Source organism: Oncorhynchus masou, chromosome 18, assembly GCF_036934945.1.
Source record: "Oncorhynchus masou masou isolate Uvic2021 chromosome 18, UVic_Omas_1.1, whole genome shotgun sequence".
Taxonomy (NCBI): Eukaryota; Metazoa; Chordata; class Actinopteri; order Salmoniformes; family Salmonidae; genus Oncorhynchus; species Oncorhynchus masou.
The window spans coordinates 64751613-64769687 of NC_088229.1; the positions used below are offsets into that span (position 1 = coordinate 64751613).

General features: G+C 41.1%; 1 protein-coding gene across 1 annotated transcript; it reads left to right on the forward strand.

The window, feature by feature from the left end:
• The first annotated feature begins 856 nt into the window (after positions 1 to 856).
• On the forward strand, positions 857 to 5136 carry LOC135505120 (protein phosphatase 1 regulatory subunit 3C-B-like). Its single transcript, XM_064924224.1, has 2 exons — positions 857 to 1088; positions 2285 to 5136. Exons 1-2 carry the CDS (start codon positions 1075 to 1077, stop codon positions 3231 to 3233), a joined length of 963 nt encoding a protein of 320 aa, XP_064780296.1. The 5' UTR covers positions 857 to 1074; the 3' UTR covers positions 3234 to 5136.
• The last annotated feature ends 12939 nt before the right edge of the window (positions 5137 to 18075 follow it).

The following is an 18075-nucleotide window of genomic DNA, read 5'->3' on the forward strand; positions in this document are numbered from 1 at the left end:
GTCTCCCAACCCAGGCTTCTATTTTGATTGTGGTCCCATACTTTCCCATACAAAAGGAGTCAACTTGACCTGGAATTTTACCAATGGGCTAATGAAATGTTATGAGATGTCTCAGGCCTATCTTCCAAATATTATGAGATATGATAAGCTTACTTTAAGGAATAATGTATATAATGTCTACAACGTCTATAATGTATACACACTGAGTGTAAAAAACACTCAGAACACCAGCTCTTTCCATTGCATATACTGACCAGGTGAATCCATGTGAAAGTTACAATACCTTATTGATGTAACTTGTTAAATCCACTTCAATCAGTGTAGATGAAGGGGAGGAGACAGTTTAAAGGTGGATTTTTAAACCTTGAGACATGCATTGTGTATGTGTGCCATTCAGAGGTTGAATGGGCAAGACAAAATACTGAAGTACCTTTGAACAGGGTATGGTAGTAGCTGGCAGGCACACTGGTTTGTGTCAAGAACTGCAGCACTGCTGGGTTTATCACACTTAACAGTTTCCTGTGTTTATCAAGAATGGTCCACCAACCAAAGGATACTTGACACAACTTGACACAAGGTGGGAAGCACTGGGGAGTGGAGGGGGGGGGGGGGTGCAACACAATATTATAACTATGTTATTTACATGCTAGTTGTTTCTAAACAGAAAAACAACCAGTAGAGGTCTATCATGACTCTGTCAAGCCATCTCCGCCTCCACTCCCCATCCTTCAACGTAGCCTGAGCTAGACGTTTCAGCACCTGGGGCGGACTGTAGACAGGCAAAGCTGCTCGCTGATTGGATTGCTCGAGCCATCCTCGTTTGGCTTCTCCATTGGCTATCATCATGTATTCACGTGAAGCAGTATGCAAATCGTCCGATGTAGCCTACGGATTGAAAACGCGGAGGCCATTAACAGTACAGCTGGACTGCAGAGGGGAAGGGGGCGTGCCACGCAGCATTCAGGAACCTCTACCATATTTCATCGGAATGGCTAAATAACATTTTTTTCGATTTAGTTTTTAAAAAGTTAGTCCGTTTATTCCTGAGCAACATTTAAAGTGTTTGTCTTTCCAATGAATTGCACAAGGTAAGCTCAAAGTGCGTCAAAAATGAAGCGCTTCGATGCACAGTAAATAGATGGGACAATTATTTTGAACTGCGCAATGAAAGAACATGAAACGTTACTTAAATATAAACGTTTTTGAATGCCAGGTGAGATTACCTCTGGCTGAAATATGATTAACTCACTCACTGACCAATTTTATTTTACCTTGGAGACTGTTTCTTAATTGTTTTATTGACTGGCCATTCTATAGTGCAGGGTTTCCCCAACTCTGTCCTCCCCCCTTCCCTGGGTGCACGTATTGGCTTTTGCCCTAGCCCTACACAGCTGATTCAAATAATCAATTCTTGATGATGTTTTGGTTATTTGAATCAGCTGTGTAGTGCAAGGGCAAAAATCAAAATGCGTTCACCCAGGACCAAGTTTGTGAAACCCTGCCCTAGGCTACTGCCCAAAATCATTGCTACGAACTTAAACCTGTATGTGTTAAAGCCATTCTAGTGTAAGTAAAAACGTTTTAAAGGTTGATAGCTATTTATTTTCTAGATTTTTGAAGGCCATTGCTTATTATAAACAGGGTGGTTCGAACCTTGAATCTTGATTGGTTGACAGCTGTGGTATATCAGACCGTGTACCACGGATATGACAAGATGTATTTTTACTGCTCTAATTACGTTGGTAACCAGTTTATAATAGCAATAAGGCACCTCAGGGTTTGTGACTCTGCGTTGCATATCTATATCCATTGTATATTGAGAATTTTGTTTTTAACTGACTAGTTAAATAAAATAAAAAATATTGGTCATATACCACACCTCCTCCTGCCTTATTGCTTAATTATTTTTCTTGAGAATGAGGCCTGTTATAATTCTTAAATTATGCAATATAGCTCCCTACAAATAATTATTATAGCCTGCTGTAAACTATTTTGAGCATTATTGTCAGTGTAGATTTTCAAACTGTTCCAGGACCAAATGTATTATATATATTTACAAATCTGTGCCAGATTAATTTGGATGACAGGTCTCTTCAATTAATGACCTACGTCAGCAGGGGTCTGGGAGAAGGTAGCACGTCCAGTGAAATCAGGTCAGGGTTTCACAGCTGCATTCGGAACGTTCCATTACTTGGTTAGACTACATTTGACTATTTTCAGTCTCACCTAAACAGATAACTATTTAGCCTTTAACCTTGTCTGGTGCTTTCTTCTTTTTCAACAGGGTCCTCCACATGTTGAACCCCAGGCCAATGCCAGGTCCCATAATGCCAGTAGATGTAGCCATGAGGATCTGCCTGGCAAGCTCTCCACCCCTCCGCAGCTTCCTCAGCACGTACGAGGACTGCCGATCGCGAAACCTGGTAAACCGTTACAAACCACTGAGGCCATGCATCAGCTCCAAGCAGCAGCTAGAGGACTCCAGCCTGGGATGGAAGAGCGCCAGGGCCAAGGGGAAGAAGCGGGTGGTCTTTGCCGATTCAAAGGGCATGTCCCTAACGGCCATCCACGTGTTCAAGGAGTTTGAGGAGGACCCACTGTCTGACCTGCAATTTGACCTGTCTGACCTGGCCAATGCCACCGCTGGCCTCAAGGTCTCCATGGAGAAAAGTTTTACTCTGGATTTCCCACAGCCCGCTGCAGATTATCTGGACTTCAGGAACCGGCTCAAGAAGAACCAAGTATGTTTGGAAAACTGCATACTCCAGGAACGGTCGCTCACCGGCACTGTGAAAGTCAGGAACGTAAGCTTTGAGAAATCAGTCTCCATCCGGCTAACGTTTGACTCGTGGAAAACCCACACGGACATTGCTAGTACGTACCTAAACAATGTGTACGGTTGTTTGGACACTGACACCTTCGCGTTCACTGTCGACCTGCCAAGTTCTGTGCCCTCACAGGAGCGCGTGGAGTTTTGCATATGCTTCACCACCCAGGATCAGACGTACTGGGACAACAACGATGAGAAGAACTACAAGTTGCTCCACAACGACACAGATGCAGACCAGACCAGCAACCCCATCATCCAGACCACCGCACCAGTGGAGTTCAAGAGCGACGGCAAGAGGCCGGAGATGGAGTTTGACCAGTTTGGGAGCCCGAGAACGTCCAGTGGATTCTTCCCTGAATGGCAGAGCTGGGGACACATAGAGAATACAACCCCATACTGGTGAAGCAACAACAAGGCTTTTATGAGAAATCTACAAGCTTCTCCAACAGAATCAACTCCTAATTGCTTGATGTAAGAGGAGTGACAACAGAAAATGTAATAGTATGTACACATGAGAGTGCTGGCTGACCCCCCCCCCCCTCAACAGTGAAGATATAACCACAATCTGAACAGTTAAGATGTTCAAGTCAACAGTTGAGGTCATTGTGGGGCTTTAGAGTGGGCATGTTTGTTTTGTCACAATGGAAAGGTTCAGAATGGGTTTCTTTCTCTTCATGTTTGGGGGTGTATGTGAAGGTATAGAAATCTACAAACAACAGTTTGAGCCTGTAAGCATCTTATCATCCAGTTAACCCCCTAATCACTGTGACCAGTACTCAACATAAAGCATTGTGGTAAAATGCCGCCATAGCCACAAAAATATAGCTAGAATTAACGACAAATAGCAAAGTGCATTTTAAGGTTGAGATATCTAGAAATTGGTTTAGACTTTAAAAGTGTACACAATTTTTGTAGTGAATTTAAAAAATGTGGTAAATCATGAGTTGTTGTAACATAGATGCCTTCCTTTATAATGTTAATTTGATTGTCCATTAAGCTGTTTGTAATCTCGGCCACCAGCCCGCTCACTCTGTCGAGACTACTCTATGCGCCAGCAATCCGAGCCTGGGGATGAGGTTAAACTGTTGGTAATACAATGGCATTACTTCACCACCTGTATACACAGCAAGTAGGGACTGGATTCAATCCGTATCGCCAAAGATCTGTTAAAATTTCAAGGTAAATTCTGATTGAGCCGACATATGCAACGTTTACCGTAAATGCAGTCTCCACGAACAAGGAACATTGCCTTTAAATTTAATTTGCGCTATAACTCGGATCTGTCGCAATACTCTAGCTCTACGGATTTAATCCAGCTCTAAGGCTTTTTCAAAAAGAGAAAGATAACTCCAGATTTGGGAACCTGCACTTAGCATTTTGTACATGGAGATCTGTTTTGGTGAGTTTTATATCAACAGAATTAGCTTTACTTGCCCTGTAAGAGATGGAACTATTCCTTGCCGTTAGACATAAAGGTAAGCCATCAAAATGTCAGTATAACGTAAGTCGCCCGAATGTTGACGGACATGGTTGACAGTTCCAGAGCAGTCTTTGCACTGACCGAAATACAGTATGCCTTTTAAATGTGAGAATGTGAAAGAATGAGACGTTGAAAGTGGAATAATTTGGTACAGCATGACGAACTTCATATTGAAGTTGCTTCAGTGTTTCATGGCACCGTTTGAGTGAAGACTTTCAGGTAAACAAAAAAGAAAAGCAATACAGGTAAATATGCATGACTATACCCCAGCATATTATCAATTAGGTGTAGGCCTAAATGGAGCACCTACCTTTGTTTTGCACAAAGGATTTCATACATACGTCCATTGTATTTTTGAAAAGCCTTTACATGCAAACACATTTTATATGCTCTTCCTAACCTCTTAATGTTTGCTGCTACTGTATGTAAGTGCTATTCTATCTTCAATGTGTTTCATGAACCCGTGGTATGTGAATGCTCCTATGGGAAATAGGGGAAAGAGAATGAGGAGAGTGGGGATGTTATTTAAGGAATGTACGACTAAGTAAGGGAAGTGTTTAAAAGGGAAATGAATGGGAAAGAGGTCAGTGTTAGAGGGCTATGCCTTGGGACTGAGGCTTCAGAGTTTACCAGGAAGTGGTGAACATTGTCAGCTGCTTTGTTTGTTCAAGTGTATATAAGCATGAGGCAGAATGCAAAGGGCTATGACACGAGCCATGGTGTCTCACCGCCAGCATCTTTTTCTACTGCAAGGAAGGGTCTCTGTGTGTGAAATGGTTTACTGTTTTCTCTGTTCCTTTCAGAAATAAAATCTAATGTTTATAGTGCGAAAGACTCTTGACTTTTCAATCTGGATTTTAGGTTAACAAATATTTTCTAAGAGGAATTATCCGGCTGGCATCACCTTCTCATGCAATACCATTGTCTAAGCTCAAGTAGAACCTCCTAGATTCAATCAGATCAAGCATTAACCGGCAATAGCCAAAACCGGCATGCCTGATGTTTCGGCGACGTCGGAGGTGGAACTGCATTGGAGCTGTCAAATTGGTGAGTAGCTGCTCTTGATCATTGTCACGAAGCCACACCAGTCCCACTCTTGTTAGAAGTTTAGAACGAGGAAGTATTGGCTATATAGAAATAATGATGCTCAAATGTAAAATCATTAAATGAAATAAATAAAAGAGGATTTCTATCAGCTTAATTGAGGTCAAGACGACATCTACCATTCCAGTGTTCAAACTTGTAAACAAGGCTGCGTGGGAGTTCTCGTAATGCAACTCCGTGCAGCCAATGGCATGGTCCGCTTTAGATATGCCAGAAGCCTCTTGCGGATTTGACAATTCTAATGCAGTTCCACATCCGACACCGCCAAAACAACTGCTATGCGGATGTCGGCTAAAGCGGATCTGATTGATATAGAGCCCTTAATTACATTTTGTGACTAAACGGTGAACAAATTATTAAAGTGGTGTGACTCATAACAAAGTTCATATATACAGGGGTGACCCATTCAAACAAGGAGTTAAGAGAATTTAGAACGAACACAAACATCCCGAAACCTCGGGACTGTCTCTAAATGGATGCATCATAAATGTGGTCACCATAGCTGAGTGCAGTAGGTCAGGGTCTGGTCCATGTCTCGGTGGTAGATTATGTTTCCAGTGTCACGTGACGCACGGCGCGCAGAGAGCCTCACTTGATTTGAAGAATCCTGAAGAGACCAATAGCTATGCAGGGTAGGTTCATGGACAGCACTGGACAGACAGATGCCTCATTAACCAAGATGTGATGAGCTGCCAGATGTTTGAGCATACACTAGACGGGTCCAGACTGGACCAGACAGGTCGGTGATATTATTAGAGACAGAGAGAAGCTCAGAACATAACAGACGGTGTGTGCATACATTTAGGACTGCCTGCTAGTCGTTTGCCCACAAAGCTGTTGAAGTATTCTGTTTTCTTCAGGATGCACTGACCTGGAGTAACTTGGCATGTTTGACTTGGCATTAATCAAAGTGTAGAAAAGTGAGCATTCTGTTGAGTCACAGAGATGAAGGGAAATAACTCTCCCGGATAGGTAGGGTGAGGAGGCTTCTGTGTTTGCTGTTTGAAGGTCAGAGGTGAATTGAGCGAGTCTGTGGCTCAGGTTTAGATTGATTAAAACAAGGAGCAACTGTAGATCTCCCGATTAAAGTAACTGAGAAGCATTTTCTTGATAGTCTGTCCCCTGGCTGAGGCTTATCATTTATTTTTGGTGTGGTCTTGTTCTGATGGTCAGAGCTCGAGGGTCAATACACCCAACACATTCATGCATCGATCAGCACGTGAACAGATGTACAAATATCACACACCAAATATTAATATTTCAGTTCAGATCAATAGAGTACAAAAACGTTGTTGGATTTGGCAAAGCCTACCCTGCGAATAATGGGATCCTGAAATGAATTACTGCTGGACATAAACAGCATGTTCCAGTGAGCTCTGTTGACATTTTATTTAGGGGTCTTGGGTAAAGAACAGCGACCCACTGCTGTGCATTACTGTCTGAGTCTGATTCCCATGATGCCTTACAGTCCTAGGGATGGCTGGATAAAACAGACTGACTGACTAACTAAAAATACCTCCTCTGTTCTAGAGCAATCATCCTCATAGGCCACTGAACACATAACAACAACAACTGGGTTTCCTGGGTATCCCAAAAACAGCATTAAACACTTTTTCTTATCAGAGTAGCCCAAACATGAGTACCACAATCCTACTACTGTGATATTTATGTTTATGCTAATGCTACAGTTCATATATTATAGTAAATAGATAATAAATTACGATAATACTGCATTTTCTTAGGTAGTCCATCAACTTTCTCATAACTTGCTCATAATAATCTACTATAAGTAGAAATGCAAGATTTGCAGCAACCAAGCCAAGAGTCCATGGATCGTTTCACCTTTCTGCAGGTCAAAAGGTCAGGTATGTCAGACAGCAGCTGTGGGCGAAAAACCTGTCCAGTCACTCTACTATTAGACATGTCATATTACTCCTACTCATTCATACCAATAGACCCCTTTACACTGCCAACGCCTCACCTTAGCCAGCATCCCAGAATGGCTCCTCTGCTATTCGCTCCATGTGAATGAGCCCAATAGCCTGACAGATGTGTGTTAACTTTGGTTATTCATCAGATGAGTTGAATGAGTTGTTATGGAGAGTAATGTTTCCAGACTTTATGATGTTATAATGACACATCACTTTGAATTCCATTACAATTCAAAATATTTCCAGACACGGTAACAGGTGCCTTTCAGCTGAACATAGTATTTGGAGTTGTCAGTGGTTCTCTATTTTTAGAAAATCCCCCACTCAGTATTGATACTATCAGCTTGAACATTGACGCCAAAGTAAGATCTGTGTTTGTAACCGGGTTCTTGAGAAACAGGATGTTTCATCATTGTTTACTGACAGATTCGAGTCATTTCCCTTTTGCTCATTGTAGTGAAAATTGTTAATTTGTCAGGGACTATTTCAATCTAATAGTCTGTCTTAATTAATTCTTACTGGAGTCTTTGTCAACTGAAATGATTGCATATAATTTCTGGTAGAGGTCAAATGAAATAATTCCTCTCAAGTCTATGGAACTATGCTGATCAGTCAAATGTCAGTCTTGTGTAGACAGCCTTTCCTTACAAAGGTAGGATTTTCTGTTATTTCACTCGGTCATTTCATTAGTTCACGTCACAGTGCAATGTGTCAGCCATTTCATCACCTTGGAAAGAAACACTTGCCCTCTCCCACACTCTTCCTTCTCAGTATTAGGATTTACTTCATGTGGTTTTGATACACTCCACTCGGATGTGAAAGCATTGGAGCCGTGTCTAACGAGACTTGGCATATTGGCAGACAAACACATGATTAAAATTCCATTTCATTATCTCTTCATTATCATGTTGTCCAAAGCAGAACGTTCATTTGATACAGAGTTCTGATTTACAAAACAACGGCTGAGAATGTGTCCTACTAATATGTCCTACTAATAACGTCAGGCAACCCCAAAATACCAGACACTACCCCATAGGTGAAACATTGCATAGTAACTCCTGATCAATAGACAAATGTATCTGAGTGACTGTTGTAATGTCCATTACTTAATGGGCCAACTCTGTTACTCGTGATATTGGTGACATGGACTGGTGAATGGGCCACATCTCCAAGATACTCCTTTACTGTACATCAGTAGAGGTGGAAACTCATTGTGTAACACATACTTTGTCTTAATGTCACATGCTGTGACCAGATAATGTTTACGACCTCGTCTCCTATTTCGTCCTGTCAAGCCCTCATGTAGGATGTAATGATATATTTAAGGGTTTTAAAGATGATAATCAAGTTTGGTAGACATCACTAGAGATTCATAGAGCACAGCACACAATAACGAATGTTATCCACTTATAAAATCATTGTCAATGTTCTAAGCTCTGTAACATTTTAAATTGGAGCTTTTCTCTGAGGTTTCTTTGTTACTTACTTGCATATTATTCTTGGCGCATGCCTCAGCTGCCTGGCGTGGTGGAAGAATAGTCTAAATGTCAACTGTCACTCACATTAGTCAGAGTCTTGGGCTACAGTGTCTAGAGAAAGTATTCACACCCCTTGAATTATTCCACATTTTGTTGTGTTACAGCCTACATTGATTTATTTGTATCACCCAAAAACCTATTTTTTGCAAATTTATTGAAAAGTTCAGAAATACCAAATTTACATACGTAAGTATTCACACTCCTGAGTCAATACATGTTAGAATCACCTTTGGCAGCGATTACAACTGTGAGTCTTTCTGGGTAGTTCTATATGAGCTTTGCACACCTGGATTGTGCAACATTTGCACATTATTATTTTTAAAATTCTTCAATCTCTGTCAAGTTTTTGATCATTGCTAGAGAGCCATTTTAAAGTTTTTCCATAGATTTTCAAGTTGATTTAAGTCAAAACTGTAACTAGGCCACTCAGGAACATTCAATGTTGTCTTGGTAAGCAACCCCAGTTTTTGCTTTGTGTTTAAAGTTATTGTCCTGCTGAAAGGTGAATTTGTATCCGAGAGTGTGTTGGAAAGCAGACTGAACCATGGTTTCCTCTAGGATTCTGCCTGTGCTTTGCTCTATTACTCCCTAGTCCTTGCTGATGACAAGCATACCTGTTAAATACCCTCTCAAACCCTCTCTCTGGCCCTGGGACACAGAGGCACAAACTTTAGAGAGAAACACTTCATCCCAGCAGAGGCTACCATCCCCCGGTTTCACACCTCTGGCCCTTGGAAACTCTGTTGCTAGGGGCAACTCTCTCCTGACCTCATGTGACCTTGCTAGCCAATCAGTGGCCTAGCCAGGGGCAGGAGAACCCCCAACATAATCTTTGAACTCTTCAGTTGCATTTTGGAGCCCAGGTTTGATGCCACTATTATTACAACTCTTCCAGTAATCCATCCTTCTTCCTGTTTGCTATGTGTATGTGCCCGTCTTGTGTGGCAATAAATGTGTGTTCTCCTACTGGTCATTTCAGTCCTCTTACCAGGACGCTAGGTCAGTTGCACTTACAATCTAAACCGGCACCTCTATTGGAGTCCATCACCAGTTGGTGGCTCTCTTTTTCAATACCCATAACATGATGCAGTCACCACAATGCTTGAAAATAATGAAGAGTGATACTCAGTGATGTGTTAGATTTCCCCCCAAACATAACGCTTTGTATTCAGGAAATAAAATGATTTTCTTTGCCACATTATTTATATAGTTTTACTTTAGTGCCTTATTGCAAACAGGATACATGTTTTGGAATATTTTTATTCTATACAGGCTTCCTTCTTTCCACTCTGTCATTTAGGTTCGTATTGTGGAATAACTACAATATTGTTGATCCATCCTCAGTTTTCTCCTATCACAGATATTCAACTCTGTAACTGTTTTAAAATCACCATTGGCCTCATGGTGAAATACCTGATTGGTTTCCTTCCTCTCCAGTAACTGTGTCTTTGTAGTGACTGGGTGTATTGAGACACCATCCAAAGTGTAAATTAATAACTTCACCATGCTCAAAGGGATAATGAATGTATTTTTTTTTACCCATCTACCAATTGGTGCCCTTCTTTGCGAGGCATTGGGAAACCTCCTTGGTCTTTGTGGTTGAATCTGTGTTTGAAAGTCTCTGGGACCTTAGGTGTACAGAGATGAGGTAGTCATGAGGTGTCCATGCAACTTATTATGGGACTTGTTAAGCACATTTTACTCCTGAATTTATTTAGGCTTGCCATAACAAATTGGCTGAATAGTCAATAAGTAAAGACATTTCAGCTATTCCATTTTCTATGAATTTGTAAAAATGTATAAAAACATAATTCTATTTTCACATAATGGGGTATTGTGTTTTGGCCAGTGACACAGAATCTCAATTTCATAGTTTTGTATTCAGGTCGTAACACAACAAAATGTGGAAATATTCAAGGGCTGTGAATTGTTTCTGGAGACACTGTACTGTAGCTGCTCGTAATTGTACAGAGAGCCATTGTTATACGAAGAGAAAGGGTGAAGAAGATACACTGTACATGAAGTTATTGTATGAGTGTTTGATATTATTTTATGCAGTTTACCATGATAAATCAAATAAAAGTTTATTGGTTGGGTCAACAGATTTGCAGATGTTATTGCAGGTGCAGCGAAATTCTTCTGTTCCCAGCTCCAGCAGTGCAGTAATATCTAGTAATACAATAACAATACACACATAATCCAAAAAGTCCAAAACAAACAAGAAAGTAAGAAATATCAGAATGAACAATATCAGTCTTGAATATAAATATATCCTCTGAGTATACCAAACATTAGGAACACCGTCCTAATATTGACATCCCCCTCCCCCACTCTATCAGAACAAATCCAACCCCTTGAACCCTCACAGGGCTACGTGACACCTGTCTACTCTACTGGGACCCTGGAATGTCGAAATAGCACGAGGAAATAGAAAGTAAACAAACAGTATGATGTAAACCACGCAGAAAGAGTCACAGAGCTCTTGAGAAAGAATGCCGCTTTATTGCTTAAGAGGAATAAAGGAGACAGGAGTGCTTGAGACAGTCATCTAAGGCCAGCCTGTCATGTCAACAATGAGAGTGAGGTTTGATTTCACATCGACATGCCATGAGCATTAATGTCAACACGCCCTGCGAATATACAGGTGACAAACATGAAAAGGAGTGAGTGACGAATGGCTTAGTCAACGTTGACTTCTGCTAGAATGAGTTCTCACAATGAGTCAGACATGTCTACTGTACTGCACATACCTGTTGCTTTCAGAGTGGCATGACTGCACTTTCTAATTGGCAAGGCACATGTTCAATGAACATGGAAGTACTGAGAAAATGTATTTCCTTGAGCAAGGCAGCCATATGAGTTCTCATTTTATATTTACATTTGAGTCATTTAGCAGATGCTCTTATCCAGAGCGACGTACAGGAACAGTTAGGGTTAAGTGCCTTGCTCAAGGGCACATTGACAGAGTTTTCACCTAGTCGGCTCGGTTACTGGCCCAATGCTCTTAACTGCTAAGTTACCTGCCATCCCAAAAGAGCATTATTAAGTAACATGTTGAGTTCTTCACAGTTGGAGAAAAACAATCATTTTCTCAAACACTGTTGTATGGCAATGGCGTCGTCTCATATCCTTCCTTCCACATGGCCATTTTTTGCTTGTGTTTTGAAACCGATGGACAGGGATTGTGGTGGATATGCTTCAGAGCATGTGTCGCAAATTCACATCAGAGTGGCCGGTGAGGACCGGAGTAGAGCAAACATGGGGATTATATCATTCCACAGGGACACTGTTCTTCCCTCTATTTATAGCGTGCTGATCTCACGGACCATAATGATGTCCCAGGCTCAAACATGGAGACTGAAGGGCCACAGGCAGAGGTTTATCCTCATAGCTGGGATTTCTCATGTCTGAAGTAAAATGGCCAGACAAAAAACTGAGGCATACTTAGTACTTTCTACAACTAGGTTAAGTTACGGAAAGTTAAGTAACGTACTGTAACTAGGACCCAGTCTTCTGAATTATAAACATTTGACTGGATTGTATTCAACTGACATTTCACCCTCTCTTTCCAGATTCACAGCCATGTCATTACATTGTAAATCACAAGGCCCCATCTAGCATAAGCCCGGCTTAAAATAAAGCATCGGTCTTCATATGTACTGTATATAGGGATATGTTACCCTAGACCAAAGCCTTATATATGTATTTCCCCCCTGTGATATACAGTGCATTCTGAAAGTATTCAGACCCCTTGACTTTCTACATTTTGTTACATTACAGCCTTATTCTAAAATGGATTAAATCGTTTTCCCCCTCATCAATCTACACACAATACCCCATAATGACAAAGCAAAAAACTGAAATATCACATTTACATTAGTATTCAGACCCTTTACTCAGTACTTTGTTGAAGTACCTTTGGCAGTGATTACAGCCTGGTTCCAAACTTCTTCTATTTAAGAATGTGGAGGCCACTGTGTTCTTGGAGACCTTCAGTATTGCAGATTTTTGACAGACAATTCCTTCGACCTCATGGCTTGGTTTTTGCTCTGACGTGCACTGTCAACTGTGGGACCTTATATAGACAGGTGTGTGCCTTTCCGAATCATGTCCAATCAAATGAATTTACCACAGGTGGACTCCAATCAAGTTACAGAATGGAAACAGGAGGAATCTGAGCTCAATTTCGAGTCTCACAGCAAAGGGTCTGAATACTTATGTGAAGGTATTTCTGTTTTTATTTTTAATAAATTAGCAAACATTTTTTTAAACCTGTCATTATGGGGTATTGTGTGTAGATTGATGAGGAACATTTTTTATTTCATACATTTTAGAGTAAGGCTGTAACGCAACAAAATGTGGAAAAGGGGAAGGGGTCTGAATACTTTCCAAAGGCACTGTACCTGCATAGGCCTGCCATATTTGCTCCGAATACTACTATCAACATATAGCCTGTTCAAGAAAAGATTACAATCTTCAACGCATCAACTCAAAATGTATCTAAGCTAACATACGTAAGCCTGTTTCAATGAAAATGCCTCTTATACCCATTCTAAATTACTATTATACGAACCCTTAAGACCCTCAACCCCATATAGTGGATTTGTCTTCTGGACTTTCAAATCCGAGTTTGATATACACGCTAATCTTGACCCAGTTCAAGTGGTCAAACTTTAATTGAGGAATTATCATAAGAAAGCTACAGTAATTTCATATCGATAGTAAGGTGTGTCTGAATATTCTCTGGACAGAGCCTTGAGCTTTGGCACAGAGATAACAGGGATTCCTTTAAAACAGGGGGAAATTGAAAACATATTTTCAAAGACTTCACTTATTTCGCCTCAGCATAACGGCACGCTCCACTCAAGTCTAACCAAATCCTCCCAGGATTTTCCGGTAATGAAAACATTGGGGCATAACTATTCTACCCCATGCCCCCATCACTCCTTCCCTATATCCCTCCATCCCTTCCTCCCCTGCATACTTCCATCTGTAAACCTATTTCATCAAAGAACACCATTCTTCATTCTCTCATATTCTTTACTTTATAACTTTACATTTACCATAATGGATGGGTGGATGGATGGATGGATGGATGGAGGGATGGATGGTTAAAAAGCTATTCTAAAAGATGAATATACAGTAGAACTGATCATCCAAACCTGTCGTATTCTTTGCTGTGTCTTTCCCTATCTTGAGCCCTTGTGCAATGAGGAAAACTGGCCTCAGGGTCTTCCTGAAGGGCAGTAAGCTACTCTGCTGTCCTTGCCTGAAGGTAGTGGGGGAGAGGAGAAAGCTGCATGACCTGAAGCGGATTGAACTGTGGGTGTAAAATCCCTCTCAGAAGGGAAGTACACTTTACATGTTGCTGTTGATCTTTGATTGGGAATAATTCCAACCATGCAGCTGTGCACCTGATCTGAAGTCTGCTTATAGACCGGAGAATGGAATGTATCAAGACATCCTGAACTGTTGACTGAGTTTACCCAGGCATGGATGGTTCTGGCATAGCTTAAAGGTCAACAGAGGTGTGTATGACAATAAACGTGAAGACAAAGGATGAGGGTGGATCCCAAACGCCACCCTTATTTAAAGCCCTAATATGTAACTTTTTGGGCAACCCGGCCAAATCCACATAGAAATGTGAGTTATGGATCTGTCATTCTCATTGAACGCACATGTTAGAAGAGGTGGATCTATGTGCACTATTTCTATGCTTTTCGCTCTTAAGTTTAGTTTTTGTGTCTTTTACTTTGGATTTGAACACCATCTTCAAACAGCTGAAACTACAATATTTCTGGTTATGGAAAATATATTTCATGTCGGTTTAAATGGTACAATGATACTGTAAACTATTTTTTCTTTTTTTGTCACATAAACTGAAATTAGGAAAACTATTTTAATTTTAGCAACCAGGAATGATGGCCTTTTTATTACACAGATAACAAAAGGTAGCATAGCGGTTAGAACATTGGGCCAGTAACCGAAAGATTGCTGGTTTGAATCCCTGAGCCGACTAGCTGAAAAATCCGTTGATGTAATAGCATTTGCTAAATTATTAAAATGTAAAAAAAGATAAAGATATTGTTTGTTTGAAATAGTCCCCATTTGTTGAATAGAAAGCAAACCAAACAGAGTGTCACACCTACCAGCTGTAAACATGTTTGTGAATCATACTTTACCAATCACACCTACATTATGACAGGTTGTGTTCCAACTCCTGTCTGTGGAGCAGTCAGAAACACAGACCTTCAACACAAAGCCAAAGTAGAATGTTGAACCAGTCATTTTTAAACCACCAAATTGGACGTAATGGGAGGAAATTAAAACACAATGGAGAATTGTTTATAATGGGAAGCCCATATGTGTTGTTGCCAAACAACCCGTCTTTCCGAAAGGGAAGTTTTGTCAGCTTATCAAGCCCATAGAAGCACTAAATGGCTTTGACACCAAAAGCCAAAGACACAGCCTGTTTAATTCAATGAGCTCTCATTTGCATCCAGAGGGAGTTCTTCTGCATTCCACCAAGGTTTTTAAGAGCACTTCCAAGCCCCAAGTAGGTCAAGAATGAAGACAAGGTTATGTAAGGAAATAGGGTTTTATCCCTGTGCCTAGAAAGGTCTCTGTTTTGACATCATTTTATATTCCACAAACAGTGCACATACACTGAGTGCTAAATCCCCTAACGTAGCTGCCTGTTGCAGGACATATCGTACGTCAGCTCTATTCTGACATGACCTTTAATAATAAACAGTTTAATGTAACATGTGTCCTGGGTAGTAATAGTAGCCCACATAGACTATGACATGTAAACTTATGTTTTGGTCATATCACAAGCTAACCCTTAGCCAACCTATAACCGATATACATTGCATACCATAAGAGCTATCAAATGAAAAGGCGCCACTGGGCAATAACTGGGTACACCAAGATTGTTTCCACGTCACCACAGTGTTGTTCATATGTCTACCAGTGGCGTGCAGAACAGGAGCTTCCTGTTTAAGCAAACACACAGCGACTGAGTAGATGGTAAGTTCAGGCAGGATAACAGCTTCTAAAACTGGGCCAGATCGAGAATCAGGGGGAGGAGGGAGGGCAGGAGAGCACTGGATGTGGGATAAACAGGATATATCACCATTTTGTGACTCAGTGGAGATTGTCTGCTTGGAGATGACAGCCCAGTATAGTATTCACCTTATTTTTTTTACCTGAGTTAAAGGTACTTTCCGGGATATTAAGCATAAGAAATGTGTAACATATTGCATGAATTGGATTCGTAACATATCACAGGAACTGAAAAATTCTCTTATGAATATCACAGGAAGTGATAACGTAGTACACAACTGGATGACGTAACATACCAACAACGGGACCCGTTTTGGCTCGTGAGCACCACTTTCAAAACGACTGACTGAAACTACACAGAAGTTTTAGTGCATCATTAAGGGTGTGAATATGTCTATTTTTTAATTCCCTCTTTTCTGCAGACGTTTTGTATCTTGTGGGCATAAAGGCTGAGGTGAAAAGGCAAGCCTCCTTTGTTGTTTTGCCATAACCCAACTCTCTACACTCTTAAACCCATAACAGCAGAATCATTTGGTGAGACAGAATCTGAGAGAGACGAAGAAAGAGAAATACACATAGAGAGAAACAGAAAGAGAGAGAGAGAGAGAGAGAGAGAGAGAGTAAGGGGGTGGGCATTGACCATGAGCTCATGGGCTCCTGAGTTATTCTGAAAAAAATGGAATTACAGTTGGATGAATGTAGATAAACTTATATTTTTTTTCACAAGGACTTATACAAGATACTACCCTCTATATTAAAGTCTTCAAACCAAATCAGAATTCCATACCTAATACCTTGATTTTGGACTAAATTACCTGAAAGGATTCTTACTACCAATGACTATCAAGAAAAAACTTCTAACAAACCAGAACCTGCAGAAGAAACACAGCGTAAACCTGGAAATACCATCCAGCACAAAACTGAGTGAGTAATGTTCAGTCTGAACATACTTCTGAAGCCAAAAGTAAAATACAATAATCTCTAGGTAATTTTGTATTATAGAGCTTAATAAATACTCGGCTCCCGAGTGGTGCAGCGGTCTAAGGCATTGCATATCAGTGCAAGATGTGCCACTATAGTACTTGATTCAAATCCAGGCTGTATAACATCCAGGCGTGATTAGGAGTCCCATAGGGCAGCGCACAATAGTCTCAGCACCGTCCGGTGAAGACCGTCATTGTAAATAAGAATTTGTTCTTAACTGACTTTCCTAGTTAAATAAAGGTTACATTTAAAAATAAGTCTACTAAGCTACCAAGCTGCTAGGACAGAACAGACCTGGCTGCAACTTCAATTAGCACTGAAAAGTGAGATGTGTGAAAACTCATGAGCCTAACAATGGCAGCAGTTTCAAAGTCTCCCCCATCCAAATGCAGAGGCCTTTGAAGCCTCCTGTGCCATGCCGTATCCCTGTACAGATGTCATCACAGTACAGTACTACTTGGACATTAAAAATAACACTGCACAGAATAAGTACAAAAATAAGCTACTCAAGGACAATCCAGAGACACTATTTGTTGACTGCTACAAAGAGGGCACATAAGCAACTTAATTTTCCACACAGACCATCCCCTGGCATGGCACAGTGCTATAAGAGCACACTACCCCTATGTCGAGAGAGAGAGAGAGAGAGTATTGCTCCAGGGTGAAAACTCAGAATACTAGACATTGAGGAAATTGAAACAACCTCTGTCAACGTGTACAAGTCTGGGACAGTAATGGTGCAGGGCATCCTCATGAAACTTCCAGCAGGACTTTTACGGGATCAAAGAGAGAGCACAGCAGGAAAAGCTCTCCCTCGGTGACGACTCCTCCGTCCTGAGTGAGTCTGATCACACCTCTACAAACTGTCCTGCAGACGAGGATAGTCGTCTGCAGTCGGAACACATGGCACAGCTAAATGCAGTGAAGGAGGAGGGAGAGAAACACATTTCACAGATAACAGGACTGAAGGAGGAGGTGATGAAGCTGAGGTGTGACAGAGAGCAGGACACTCCCTCAGAGAAGCCAGCAGAACAGAACACCTCAGACCCAGACCACAACCTCAGCACCACAATGGGACAGACAACACAGGACCCCACCCCTTCCTTACAGCCTCCCTGTCAGCTACCCCGATAGCTCTCCTGA